The 14,996-nt window shown below is 38.0% G+C and overlaps 1 protein-coding gene across 4 annotated transcripts in view; it reads right to left on the minus strand.

Moving 5' to 3' along the window:
- The window catches only part of ssh (Protein phosphatase Slingshot), a 91,865-nt gene that overhangs the window by 15,438 nt on the left and 61,431 nt on the right, over nucleotides 1–14,996 (minus strand). For all 4 annotated transcript variants that reach the window (XM_066732144.1, XM_066732145.1, XM_066732147.1 and 1 more), the window contains one exon: nucleotides 9,613–9,678. In XM_066732144.1, the coding sequence (XP_066588241.1) occupies nucleotides 9,613–9,678 (66 nt within the window). The remainder of the gene's footprint in view (nucleotides 1–9,612; nucleotides 9,679–14,996) is intronic.

Consider the following 14,996-nt stretch of genomic DNA (forward strand, 5'->3'; position numbering starts at 1 on the left):
GCAATCCTGTTCTAATGCAGCGTCTGCAATAAATAAAGCAGATAGCTTTGGTATTTATTCAGACAATTTCCAGAAGAAAATTAAGGGGAAGACGTGCAAGAGTGAAAATATGGAAGAAATAATATAAAAGAGAGAAAGATTATACAAATATACAACTATGATGATCTCGAAAGTGTAGACACGCGTGCAAGAAAACAGATGGTGACATCACGCACCGGGAGATCCGCGCGCGGCCACGTACCACCGCGTCTAGTCTTGCTTAGCATTAATCGGTAAGATTGCGATCTCAAGCATCAGCCTCTTGTCTGGCAGAGCAGCAAATGACAATTAAACAACGCGAACGCTTCGCGTCGCAGACTTTACTTTTCAACACGACCTACATCCAAGTAAATGCTACTTCGGCCCGTACCGTCGATGACTTCCTTTCTCTTCAAAGCTGATTCTACCAAGGGACACTCATTTCACACTGAATTCACACTTGATGAGAATGGTCTGTAAAAATCCTCACGGAACGGCCAATAATACTCGATACGCTCGTACGTGTAATTATGGAACCAGAGATTGGAATATTTCCAGAAATTTTATGGGTTTGATGAAAACTCTTCTGGGGAAACATCAGTCAGGCTGCAACTTGCATAAAAGTGATGATGAAAAAATAAACAATGGGTACTTGCGCGATGTATTTAAGCGGGATGGGTTAAGACGATGATTTTTCTGGAGAGATAAGGTTTTATTCGTTCAGTGAAGCACGCTGGTCGAGCGCGAGTTTACCTTATAGCCTCTCCCAAAACAATGGACATCTCGTTATTTGCGATATGCTTTTATTTTCTGTCCCAAATTCCAAACATTTCGCGATACCTTGACATCTTTCAGCGAGGCTCTTTTCAGATTTTCAGCCAATAACGAAATGCAATAAACGGGAGGTATAAGTCTCGATTACGTCATAGTTTGTCCGGGTCAATGGCAAGATCGAATTGATAACGCGTGCGTTAGTAAGTTGAGGGAAAGGAGAAAGAAGTCGAAGAAAAAATTGCAACCAGCTGAGCAAAATGAAGCAAAGACTGTAATGATGAAAAAGCTAAATTAAATTTAGCTGGGAGATTGGAAAGATGGGAAACGAGGACTCAAATGCAATTATTGTAACGGATTGATGCCAAATGGGAATAAAAAGGAGAGCCGAGATGAAAAATGAAAAGTTGGAGAGAAAATAAAATGGAAACTGGGATAAATAATAAAAGATATAAACGAGAAAGTGTGCGATATTGTTTGATTGGTCGTTCCTTGCATTATTACGAGTTTCGTAGAAAATAGTAAGTTTATAGTGGCCCACTAACCGTGCAGATAACAATCTAACTGACACTCTTACCGTCTACGCAGATTACGAGGTAATTTACGGTAGTGCACCGTACAAGGCATAACCTGCCCGGCAAACTTTCACCTGACAATCCGAGCGTCAGATTTGTTCCCTACACATATTTTCATTCGGTGCTTCTTTCTGCTTGCGATTCGCGACAGGATTGACACGAATACGCGAATGGAAGAATGAGAAAGGAGGAAGTGAGATGAGGGGCAGAGAGAGAGAGAGAGAGAGAGACCTGACATATTTATTTTTTCGCGAGAACGCTCGGCTACCAGTAAAATAAGATAACGGTCAGCTTTCCAACCGGAACCGAACCAACACAACGACCCTTTGTCGTCGTTCGTTACGCAAGATCGGCCTGCTGGGATGAGCTTTAACCAGGAAGGAAAAATAGCCTCTCCTCTATCATTCCACTGGATAAAGATCTGCTCGCCAGAAGATTGAGCCTAGGTACACCCTAAGCGAGCATCGTGACTGTGAACTAGAAAGACGAATAGAGACCTACAACTTGATTATATATATATATATATATATATAATGGGCTACCTCTGACGGTAAATTTCTATTATCCAAAAGTTCTCACAACACGCGAAACCTAAATTATGGCTTATTGATCTGGAAAGATATAGAAAAGAAAACATTGAATGCTACTCTGCGCGCGATAGCTATCAGCCAGCATTAACCATCCAAATATATTTCTGCTGGAGAATCTACATCATTAGGCCCCTATTATTGACGTTAATAATCACATTGTACACTAACATTTTTCCACGACTCGCTTCTCACAATAACAATGCAAAGGAAATATCCTCAATACATTACCTGCTTTTCTATTATTGACGCTAATTAAAGCTTGTACTTCCAAGGTACTTTCAAAGTGTTGCTTTTCTTAAGCTCAAATAATGGTTTTGGCAATTAAGCTCTTTCTATTCTTCTAATTTCTTTTAAATCTGATGAAGCGAGTGGTTTTATTTTACGTTAAAATCATTGTTGCAAGAATCAATGACGTGGATATTCCAATTTGAGTTGTGAATGATGTATCGTTTTTTCTATTTGTAATCTATATAGTCAGAGTAGGCGTTCATCGCAGTGGTGCTACATATTGCTATTTGAGAACATGTATATTTCAATCAGACAAGTTCAAATCCAATGATAAAATAAAGGACGACACCAAAACGCTCTCTCACATAATTTCTGGTTCTATCTATATCGATATTGAAAAACTATATAGAGTTAAATTTTCTAGAAATTTCGATAGAATCATTGAAATGATTTAAAACTCGGTGGAACCATTTCAGTGGTAATACTCAAAGCATGCAGCAATTGACGTGCATTTTTCAGAAAATTCTATTATTCATGCAATTTGACCAATAAAATTTTGACGAGTGAGTTTTCGTCACACGTATAATATATATCATGCACTATTGACAGTGATTCACGATCTTCTAACATTATGTAAGGTAAGTTAGAGTGAAAAGGACTTTTCGCGAAATCAGTTAGCAACGTATTCGAAACACTAGCATTCCGTTCTTATCACTTTCCAAGGTGTCAATTCACCAAGTTCTTCGTCAAGAAACCGGTTTTCAACGACTCCTCAAAGTTCATTGATACCTATTCCTCCTTTGCTAGCAACCACTTCCTGCATCCTAGTGATAAACCACAATGTATATTGTTCGAATAGCAGCTGCCAACTGCTACGTTAACAGTGTTTTAGAAAATTAATTTAAGGATCATGGCGTTAACATATCGCTTATGCTAATCTACCAGCTAATCCCTGCTATTAATTACTTGGCACGATCCAACCTCAAAACGCCAGACTGCTATAATTTTATTGAAGAAATGAAGCAGGATGGAATTATTCTCGTATGTATTGTGTGTACCGTACGACCAAATAAGTTGCATGACCTGGAAACCACCTAACCTGACATCTTTAGCATCTAACAAAAACCGGATCATTGCAGAGTGTTTCTGTGCTTGCTTACCCCATAGAACCTAATTTTAAAATCTCTACCGTGGATCGCGTGGATAAATGCTTTCTGAAAACCAGATTTTCCAGTTTCCTATAAAGATATCGTTTAGCTTTTAACGCTTAAATTCATGGTTTATGAACCGTGAACGTATGAGTCATATTCGATACGAAACTTACATTTCGCCATTCATTTTTACGACATAGGGGAGGATCTCGAGTAGAGTATCGGTTTTTTTAATGGCTATTTTAATTAAATATTATTTTTAGAGTCTGGCTGATTAAAATCTCGGCTTGACATTGCAGACCGCTGATTGAGAATCCATTGCGGTAACAGGATATAATTAATGCTTGACCTGAAAAACCGAGCTTATCAATCACAGAAGGGACCAACGATTAAAGAGAGCCAATTGATCGATCGAGGTTTTAATGGAAACAGTATCAGTTGTAGTGGCGCTAAATCATTTTAATAGATCGTATCCAAGCAGAAGCAATTGGATTTAACTAATCCTTGATTTTGCAAGAGAAGTATAACAAATAAAATAACAACAAAGAGCACTGACCATTCTTAATAATAAGGATGACGTTATTTTTCTACAGAAATATGTTTTTCATCTCAAGTAAAAACTTGTTCTTATCACGAATCTCTACTTTACTATTTACAATTAAAAATCTCATCGCAATCACGATTGTATAAGAGTTTAGAATAAAAGTGTGAATTGTAGGATGTGGAAAAACATGAACGATTAAAACTCTGGTGATTAAAAAGATAGCAGCAGGGAAGTTTTGAAATTCATTTCTGATAATGATTTCCATTGTCTGACTAGTCCGTTGAAATTAAACCGGTCATTTATCGTTGCGGAGCGCTTCGCTTCGCGTGCGAGCTAAACTAGAAACGGAGAGCGAGTAAATTCTATTGCATAAAGTATGCCTATTACACTGAAAGATTTCATAAATCACGCAATGATCGAATGTATATATATATATATATAGCTAATATAATAAGAGTCGATCAAGAATTCCATACAGTGTGTACAGTGAAAAATTAAAGAGCCACAAAAAACAATAATTGCCAGTATTTATAAAAATCTTTAATTAAACCTTGGTAATTCTCTCTCCTGCCGATCGAGATTCAAGTGAAATGGAATAAAAATTCTACAAAAGTTAGATTTAGAATGGATATATAAATCTGTCTTTATATCTCGAAGAAAATTCTGCAAGAGGAGATATCAAATACCACTAGATCGTTTTTCAACTAGAAACACGAAAGGCAACAAAACATATCGATTCGAATTTCGTCACTTCTCGCGTGGCCCTTACAGAAATAAGATACCGTTGAGTCGAGCGAGTAGCATACGTGATATCATATAAGTGTTCGTTCCTGTCTAAAGAAATGGAAAGTAGTACTTCTCCAGAAAGTCTCTCCAGTCGAACGATACCTTTCCATGGTAGTTAAACGCTATAAAACCAAAGTGTATCTAAATGAAGGTGAGTGAGGTAATTCGTCGATCGGTTAAAAGGGTGATTAAGTCGAGAACGAGTTAGAAAGTAAAACACGACAATTTCTGTTTTTATTGTACTCCAGGGTAAAAAATAGAAATGCTGACTGCAGCTTTCGGAGTAATCACGTTCGTTATAGCGTTGCTCCTAGAGTGTACGTATATACTCGTAATGTTTGCGAGGTCGTACACACGGGGCAAAGATGTATCATGTATCGCAGCAAATCGGCCATAATGCACACCGTATTCAGTCGAGACAACTGCCATAAAATCTCGAACGATCGGACAACGCCCCCGTGTACGTTAGAGCTTCAAAAAATCTTCCTTCCAAGAAACCAAACTTCGTACACCTCATAACTTAGCAGCAGGAGGTTCCGAGAAAAAATCTTATCACGACTATGGGTCTTGAATAAACTGCCAATCATCTCCAGTGAATATGTATAAAGAAGTTATTAAACTGATAAGAAATAAAGGAAAATCTTTCTGCAATTATATTTTCTACCGGATATAACTTATTTCGCGAAACGAGTTATTTCTATGGTAAAAAGTTTTATATATATCAATTCGTATGAATTATCATGACCAGTGGCAACAGGAAAGAGAAAATTACGCGTCGATTAAACTTCTATATCAAGTTCAGTAATGAACTAGTAGCGCGATAGCTCCGCAGTCGAGTGATAGCTGATTAGCGCCTTATTTAACGATCCGGAATCAATTCATTTATTTACTCGAAAAGTGGTCATCTCTCTGATTAGGAAACGCTGAAGCCGTTATTTTGCTGAAGATGCGAGGCTTTGAATTATGCTAATTATTAGCACGTGTCATCCTGCGACAGCAGTTGTGCAATCTCCTTATAAAAATATTATTATAAAATATATATCCTTATTGAAAATATAATACTTTACAATTTTATAAAAATTTTGCTACAACTAATATTATAACTATGAATATTTTATTTGAAACAGTAATAAATGATACATAGCAATTATTGTTAATTAGACGCTTATTCCTCATGATGATCAAAGGATAATTATTAGTCTCTGATAATTCTCGCGTCGCGACGAGTTCTGTTGCCTTTAGGGGATTTAAGAAAATAGAACAAGGACTATTTATAAGATGATGATGTAGTACCTACGTTTCATCCGTCGATATTGAAAATTCGTCTGCTCATTTATAAACGTAATTACCTGTCGATATCCCCCGATATTCGTCAGTCAGAGACAATTATTATTTTACGAGTTAATAATTGACCCCTATACAGCTATATGACGATATACTCCTGTACAGTTACAATTTTGGCTTTCTCCTTTACAAATGGTAAGAAAGTTTGTCTACAGTATGATGCACTGGTAATTAACAATGTCGGTCGTGACTATTGCAGGAAGGGCTGGCCACCCACCAGAGTACACAGTCAAAGCAAAGGAGATTCCTTTTATGGAAGACACCTTCGCCTACCTTTGCGTTAATAGTTTATGGGACAAGAGAGCAAGGAGGAGACTGCTAAAAGGAACGCGACCAAATTATCTCAATAAACGTGTGCTAATAGTCGCTCTCCTTGCTTCTGACTCATTGGAACTATACTGGCTGATCTCTGTCTATCTATATATATGAGGTAGAATTTTTTTTAATTTCTCTCCGTTCGTTCATTCATTATTCCACCGTTTGACCCAGTAATTTAATTTGATTAGTCACTGGGGCTCTGGCAAAACACCTGTATTAAATACTGCAAGATTTTTAAGAACTTTAAATATTACGCTTTACAGAGTATTGATCTTTGTAATTTAAAAAAGGACCAATAAGCGTGAAGCATGCCTAATAAGAGTTGTATGGAGGGAAAACGTAAAGTAAAATTGTTTTAACGAAGCATCGAGGGATGAAATTTGGCAAGGTGTGGAGAGGCGTCGCGACGCATCCATAAATGGCTCGGACGATGGTCCATGGTCGTAGGAACCCCACCACGCGGGGCGATGTTCGAGAGCCGCGAGGCTTCTCCAAAAATAGGACGACGCTGCCGCCGTCGACGGTGTCTGCAGCTTATATAGTTCACCCATTCCTCGTACCCTAGTCTTGGCTGTCCGATACACTTCTATAGCACGGACTCTATTTTATTCTTTTTATCACTTTAACCTCCATAAAATCTACCGACCTTTGCCTAAAAATCCAATTTATCCTTGAAATTTTCCAATATTTACCGCACAATCTTGACAAATGCAAAATATATATTCGAGAGTTAACGATTAACAATTTTTATAAATTAATTCGGTCGACGACTATAAAATTAAACTCAGCGATTGGGATTTTGATAAGAAGCTAATTCCAAGCGAGGGTTTTTTTGTTTATTGTGCAATAGCTGTCGAAGTAGCATAGCTTCCGGGTCAAAAATACATTGAGAGCTTTTTGAGGAGGGGGAAGCGTGCTTGGGCTTGTTTGCCATGCTTCTCCTTTTTTGCCTCGTTCGCAAGCTCGGGAACATTTCAGGTTCGTTGGCTCTCGATCCTCTTTTCTATACCACACGTAATACATCGGTGCACTTTAGCTGGATTTTTGCGAAATTCATCACGTGGGTGGCTTTAATGTTGACCGCGCGGATCATTTTCGTGGGCAGCAATAAGAATCTTGAAGTAATTCAAACAACGTTCTCGTGCGGCGTACATGTGCTTCACGAGTATACGTATGCACGCACAGAAATGATTGGTGGTTCTCCCCTCCTTCCTCTTCCTCATCGACGAAACCTAAAGTTCATTGCACCACGTGCAAAAAAAAAAAGAAAGTTACAAACAAAATCACAATATTTAGAGACTCCACCACAAATTAAAAGAATCTACAGAAAGTTCTCAGTATTTCGAATTAAACGCGACGCTGTTTAAGGTATAACACAAGATAAGGAACAATGTGCAAAGGATGAGTTTATAGTTGGCGCCTTGCTGGCTGGCAATAAGTGAGCGTTGAAGAAAAAGGAAGGCTAGCGCGAGTACGTAGGGAGAGGAAGGTGGGAAGAAGGCATTACGATAGCAAAAACTCTTGGGAGTCCACGTCATTCTAAGTTGAAAAATGTTCTCCCGCTGAGAGATCCAGCGAGAAAAAGAGCTGACGTACGGAGAGAGAGAAGAGTATTACGAAAATGGTCAGGTACCAGCAATAAATTAACGCTTAGCGCCTATATTTCAACGTTCTCCGGCGTATGTGTACCCTCTCATCGTGCGTCGCGTGCTACTACGCGTGTTTCTGCCTCTTTCTAGAAGAGTCAACCGTATGTTTGCACTTTCATAACACAACGATGAATCTCCGATGCTGTTGGACACTCGCGAATCCACCAGCGACCGGCACGACTCGACGCGATCCGACAAAAACGATTATTTGATGTTTAATAAATTTTTCCAAGCTCTCTAGTGATTAAAAAGTAAATTGCAAGACTGCCTTTATCAGGGGAAGAAGAAGTTTCCCACGAGAGTACTATAGAAATCAATTAGTTTAAGAGAAGAAAGTGTGCTGGAGAGATAAATCAAGGGATTTAAATGAAATTTTACGCTTCGAGCTCGAAGGTACAAGTTTAGAGTAATTGTACTAATATTATAGAAGGAGTGTGTGTGTGGGTAGTGTACGAGGCTTTTACTATATATATATATATAAACTACGCAGAGTCCGCGTCTGTGAAAAAGTTTGCAGGGGAACGGAAGAGGTTGGGCTGGAGGCAGGTTAATGCAAGTAAGAAAGTTCCGTGACATAGCGGCGTGGCGTGTCCAAGCGTGCATAAGACAATCGCGAGATGTCGACCAATTAAGTCACGGCCCACACTCAATTTTCTTCTTTTTACTTCCGAAAGATCTCTCGCCGATCTTGGCCCGACTTTCACCAGTTTCACCCTCCATTAAGAGTATCTCTCCAGCTTCTTTCCAGCCGCGCAACCTTCGTCGTTACCCCGTGTAGCCCTCTTATATATCTATATACCTTAGTGAAAGATAATGACGTAATAGCTATAGAACATTAGTTAGAAATTTTTTGTTCGCAATTACCCGATAAATCCTGCTGGCAATATAAATACGACTGCATAAATAACAAAGTTTCTTTGAGGAACGCGACAAACCTTAGAATTATCGTGCTCGAGCATCGCGAATTTTTATCGAGCACCGATCAGGATTTTCGCCCACTTATGAGCTACATACGTTATATTTATTAGCCATACGTATGCTGATCGCGAGATGAAAATTCATGCACAACTAAGCAAGCGGCGTGGGTGCGGATGCTTAGAGTCGTCTGTTGTAATTACACACGGTGTATTATCCATCATGCAGGATTATTAGACCAATAACAACGAGCGCGGCTGCTCGGCTCTAATCTTTATAGACGCAGACCCTCCCCAATATTCATGCACGTTGATTTTATGTCTTCCAACGAATCAGCAAAAACTCGATTGTGTTGGTGCATGAGTTTAACGAGTTATTGGGAGCGGCGATTATTAATCAGTCGAATATCACTCTATGCTAATTATTCATTATAGCTATATTTCCAAGCTCTATACATATATATAATTATTAAGTTATATTTTCGAAGCGACACTCCGAGGAGAGGCAACGCGAGGAAAAATGATAAATTTTCTCCTGTTCGTGCAGTTATATAGGGGCATGTTAATTCTCCTCTTAAAATATAGGAAGTTGTAGCCAGTTTATTTGACGCAAGTATCTGCGTAAAATAGATTTACATTACACGTGAAATTGAGTGATCGTGTAGAGAGAGGTTTCTACAAGCTATTGGTTGGATAATGTAGGAAGGAATTTTTTTCAACTCACCACATCGCTTGAACCGACACTGGCTTGAAGATGTGCTGCCGACCACAAACACTGACGCTGAAGCCTCTGTAACAGAGAAAAAGGAATACGGAAGTGAGACTTTGCAGGCCTGCCACGAGCTTCTTTTGCTTCTATATCAACATTAGCAGTCGTATAAGCAATGACCGAATAGTTGTATTATCGGGAGAGGAGATATTTTATCCCCTCTCCTCTCCTATCAAATTACTGATTATTTTCAACGCTCGCTTTCGCATCAATGCACATTCGTGCTTCTATGTGCAATAATATATTTCACGACTATTGAGAGTAAATATAGACGTGAAAATTTCATTCAATAACTATTATGATCGATCGTTAATAATTTAAGTATATTACGTAATTTTATAAGTCTAGGGGAATCGGTAAAATTATTTTCAATCTGAAATATGCAGATTAGGGACGTTTCTGCAGGTTTTATTGAGGTAATAAAAAAGCCAGCAAGAATGAGAGGAGTAAGTATAGTATATAATTATCAGTAATGAAAAAGAATATTTAAAACGGCGTACTTGTAGTATTAAGTGAACGATTTAGCCGTTACAGCAACGAATAATTTCCAACGGTAACGTGCAACGTACCAGCACTGCATACATATACAGAAGCCTTCGGTATATATATATATATATATATTTATATACGTAGGTAACTGTTAATTACGCCATAGCATGTGAGATAACCTTGTGTGGCTATTCGCTATATGTAAAATTATTTCCAAAATTCTCTTGCATTGGTACTCGGTGTGTTAGCAAAATATTTTCAAAAATTTATCGATAAGAGATACAGTAGTGTAATATTGAATTACATCAGTTAATTAACGACTTTGATGATTCAACTATAGTACAATTATATCTAAATATATATTTATGCATATAAATTTGAATCAGACGAATACTTGTCTTCTGTAGATAGCTTACCTGAATTTTTTTAGCAGAAATCTAAGTTTCACTTTGAAATTGATCTTTTTTCAATTTAAAGAATTAAAATTTGTATGATACAGGGAAGAAGAATTATTTTATTCGACTAAATCTTGTTGCGAATACTCACGGTAAGATATATGTTAAAACTAAGCATTTTATTGTAAATATTCAAAGCAAGATTTACCCGAATTAATTAATTCTTGTACCCATGCATTACTGTGAAACAGAGCTTCTGGCGAACAAATTCTCTTAAGTGAAAAAGCGATGCTAACGAGTCGTTAGAAAGTTGCTTTATGCTGGAAAGGTATACTGTGAGATAAGAGTTAGCAAAGTACCACAATCAAGAATGATAAAGATATAATATTTACTCCAATTACGTAGTTCAATACTTTCTATAATTTGACGGTTGAAATATATAGTTGGAAAAATTTAACAATTTAAATCATATATCACAAGCTGTCGGAATTTACTCCACTTCTTATGCATATCCAATTTCCGTCATTGAACATTTCATTCTTATGTAAGAGACTTGAAACCTGGTTAGATATTTGCAAAGCAGCGGTGTCAATTAATGGAAAAATCTTCCTAATTAGATTCAACGGTACGTAGATGATAAATCTCCTCGAAATTTCTTCCTGAACCAAATAACAAGCCAATTAATTTATTCGTTGTCTCCTCACCAAGAACTTGTAAAACTTTTAGTCAAGTAATTACTGTTCCAGGGAGTCTTTCCTGAAGACATGATTCTATGAAGTTTTCATATGCAGTTATTTCTGTCTCTATCATTATTCTCCAGATTCCTAAGAATTTCTTATATAGGAACCGATGCATTGTGAGAATGATAACAAAGTACTCATAGCACACTAGTTTGAAAATTATTATGAGACCCTCGTCTATATAACCTCGCTGTCTTTGTTCTTAACTACAAGCTGAAGAAACGTGCTGTGAGAAAAGATATGAATGTAATAACAAAACAGCCTCAATGAGCATGGTACCGAGTTCACCGTTCTTATACCACGCTTGTTTCAAATAATTAGTTCAAGTTTTATACCAGTTAAAGTTGCCCATTGCTCAATCTTGAACAACAGTTAATATTTTCACCAGTAATTACACAAAATTTTATGTGAAAGCAGCAAATAACATTATAAGACTTTAAACCTTGGAAACTAAAGAACTTTCGAGCATCTGCAAAAGTCTTTGAGAATTCACGTGCCAAACTCGATATGCGGAAGACGCAGTATTGCAAATTCCCTCGCTACGTACCAAACTTGCCGAGCATCGAGCGAGCGAATGCCAAAATAATATACAAATTGCTTATTTCTCTCTCTCTCTCTCTCTCTCTTATTCTTTCTTAGGGAACACGAATCGTTTTTGAGCACCAATGAAAAAGAATAAAACAATACCAGACTCCTTTAGCGTTCCGCAGTTCCCTGCGTCGATTACAGTTAACCTTTACGCACATTCTCCGAACGGATTTTATAGCTAGCAACCTCCCACTGCTTCCGCGTTTAACCCACCGAGCCACAAATTGGAAGCTTCAATTGTACTTGAAAAAAAAACATACACACACAAACCGAGTTATTTGAAATTTACCAAATAAATGAAAAAAATATTTCTTCAAAAAGAAAATTGCGTTTGAGGTGAGTAGATAGTAATAAATACGTGATACGATGTTAAAAATTCACAGCTGCTGACTCCTTGAAGAATCAGGCGTCACACACAATGAAGTTCATTAAAAAAAAAAAAAAAAATAGAAACTAAATGAGTCAACGAGATTTTATCATGAGGAGTGACCGTCGTGAAATGAATCAGGCGTATATCGGAGTAGTTTGAAGTTGGAATTATGGATGGATTGTTTGGTGCGAAATTAGCGATAAATGGGGCCTCGGCGGGAGAGGGGGAGGGGGAAGACATGTGCGCGAATTGGAGAAAGGGAAAAAGATCGAAGCGAGAAGGAAAAGAAAATAAGCGCAAGTGCCGGTCAGTTTGCGTTCCTGCGATGTCGATGACCCTCGCGAACGCTTGTACTTCTTCCCTTCCTTCCTCTATCGTCCTCCGCCTACTTATTTCCCCCACCCTTTCCTGGGCCACCCTTATATTCACCGCCGTCACTCAGAAAACTTGCAATTTTTCCATTCGATTCGTCTGTTTATATATAATTTGCATAATTGTCCGATGAGACTACAAGGTATACCACAATTATAATAAATTAGCTACGGATTCTCAGAAATTTTATTTCACCGAGTAAACTATATAATATTGAACACACTTATGGGAAATCGTTGAAGGTAGAATCCACGGGTCGTTTAACGCTGGTAGAAAAATGGCGTTTGACCATATTGGCTGGAGCGTTGATCAGATTAGACGAAATATGCAGTTTGACCTTAGCAGCGTGCTTCTTAGGCGACCTTCAATGGAGCAACCTTGGTACTCACCTGTCAACTACCTTGCCACAGCTTGTACCTTACGGTAACGTGCTCTATATATATATATTTCCCTCTTGTACACGCGTACTCTCTGCACAGCTAAGGAAAGAGGAAGAGGTGAGGATAGGGGGAGGGGAAAGGGGGGGGGGACGTGCTGGTGACCTTCGTACAATGCTCAGCTTTGTTAATATAATAGACAGAAGGTAGGTGTGCCATTATAGTATATTTCTTATTCCATTCTATTGAATCGAGCTCACGGTCCAGTGCGCTTTCGCGCAAACCTGATCATTTTTCTCGAGTAATTATTGCAACAAGAGTCGATAAAAGTCAATAGACACGATCCACAATGCTCACTCTCAGCGTTACATGAGTCAGTCGAAGGAGTTAATGCGCTATTACCGAGACAGCCCCTTTAGAAAGTGCTTTAATACTGCGTCGAAAGAATCCACGATAAATACGACGCGGGCGTCACTGCGCACTTTGCAAACTATACAGTAAACATTCAAATTGACACAATTTCCAAGGTAAATTAATCAATTATTATTTTATTCGTTTAACACGATGCGTTCGCTTCAAAGGACAAATTGGATGAAATATGTCGTTGACCCGTTTTAACGGATCGTAAAATAGTCAGGTGTATGCTTTATGAGCCTCTAGGGACCGTGTCAACTCTACCATGGTGCATTCTGGGCATTGAGAGAGCAACGTCAAATAGAATCCTGGATAAACCTGATGCTAATTATCTTTGCATTCTTTAAAAGCGAAAACTGCATCGAGTGGTCTTTGCTGAGATGAAAACATACCGTGCAATTAAATGCCTAGAATCTAACCAGTAGGTGTGTATATATATATATATATATATGTACATAATTGCAGCTCAATTAAGATGTCAACAGTGAAATTTTCCACAGACGCGAGCTTCACCCTTTCGAGCATAAATCAGCAAATTTCATGAAAAGCAGTATTCTTCCGAATAGCATAAAATCATTCGAGTTTGGTAAAAGAATATGGAAGACTGTGCATACGGTTAACGTTGGCACGCATCATATAAGAGCAAAGTGGTGTGTGCTTCGGTACATCGCCTAATTTACCAAATGTGGCATGAAATCATAATGTTACGTTTCATGGAAAGAGACGATTAATTTATCAGGGTCAACATCCAGTAGGCAATTACCCGTTATACTATAGCTGCAGCTACGTTCAAGCTTGCCTTCAGGCCAAATGACGCAATGCGAATTGCCACTTGTTCGCAACTCTATTATTTCTTTCAGCTTTTTCTTTTACACCTTGCCTCTGGCTCTACCCAATATCATACCGTGTATCCTGTCGGTGTTGGGTTAAAGAGTTAGTAAAAAAAGGAAAATGTAAAAAATTTAATATGGTGATATCGCAATGTCAATCAGGTAAGAAACATGTAATCATCCGAGGTGTATAACTTAAAATGATGAAACGATTGAATAAAAGAAACAAGAGTTATTTTAATGTATAATATCTAAACGATCAGGAAATGTAATAAATGAGCAAAATGAAGAAAGTGGAGAGTTTATCTATTGGAAATTAGCAAGTGATCTAGTTTGATGGTATTTTGTATATTGTCGTTTAAATTAAGGAGGGATATAGTTTGTATTTTTGTAGTCGTTGCACAGTTGAATTCCAATAGTGGACCTTAATGGTATTAATGGACGAAGAGGCTTGCGACAAAGCGCGTAGGTAAGTGGAAAAGTGCAAGAAATCAAATGCGTGGGGTCGGTCATTGGGATGCCAAGCATCGTTCCCACGACACCCATACAACTTTGCCATTTCTCCTTATTCCCAGCTTAAAGGCGCACTATCATCAAAACAATGATGATTCTTACGCAATAATAGTCATTAGGGATTTTACCTAAAATCGACACCGTTCAAAAGTTATTAAGAAGTTTCTTAAACAAAACATCGAGCACGCTACACAATTATCTCTGCAGAGCTGCTCATTTTTTTCTTTTTTTCCGTCTCTTTGAAAGAAAGT

Source organism: Prorops nasuta, unplaced genomic scaffold (genome assembly GCF_024137725.1).
Source record: "Prorops nasuta isolate Cenicafe-Biocafe unplaced genomic scaffold, Cenicafe_Pnas_1.2 PNAS00009, whole genome shotgun sequence".
NCBI classification, from domain to species: domain Eukaryota; kingdom Metazoa; phylum Arthropoda; class Insecta; order Hymenoptera; family Bethylidae; genus Prorops; species Prorops nasuta.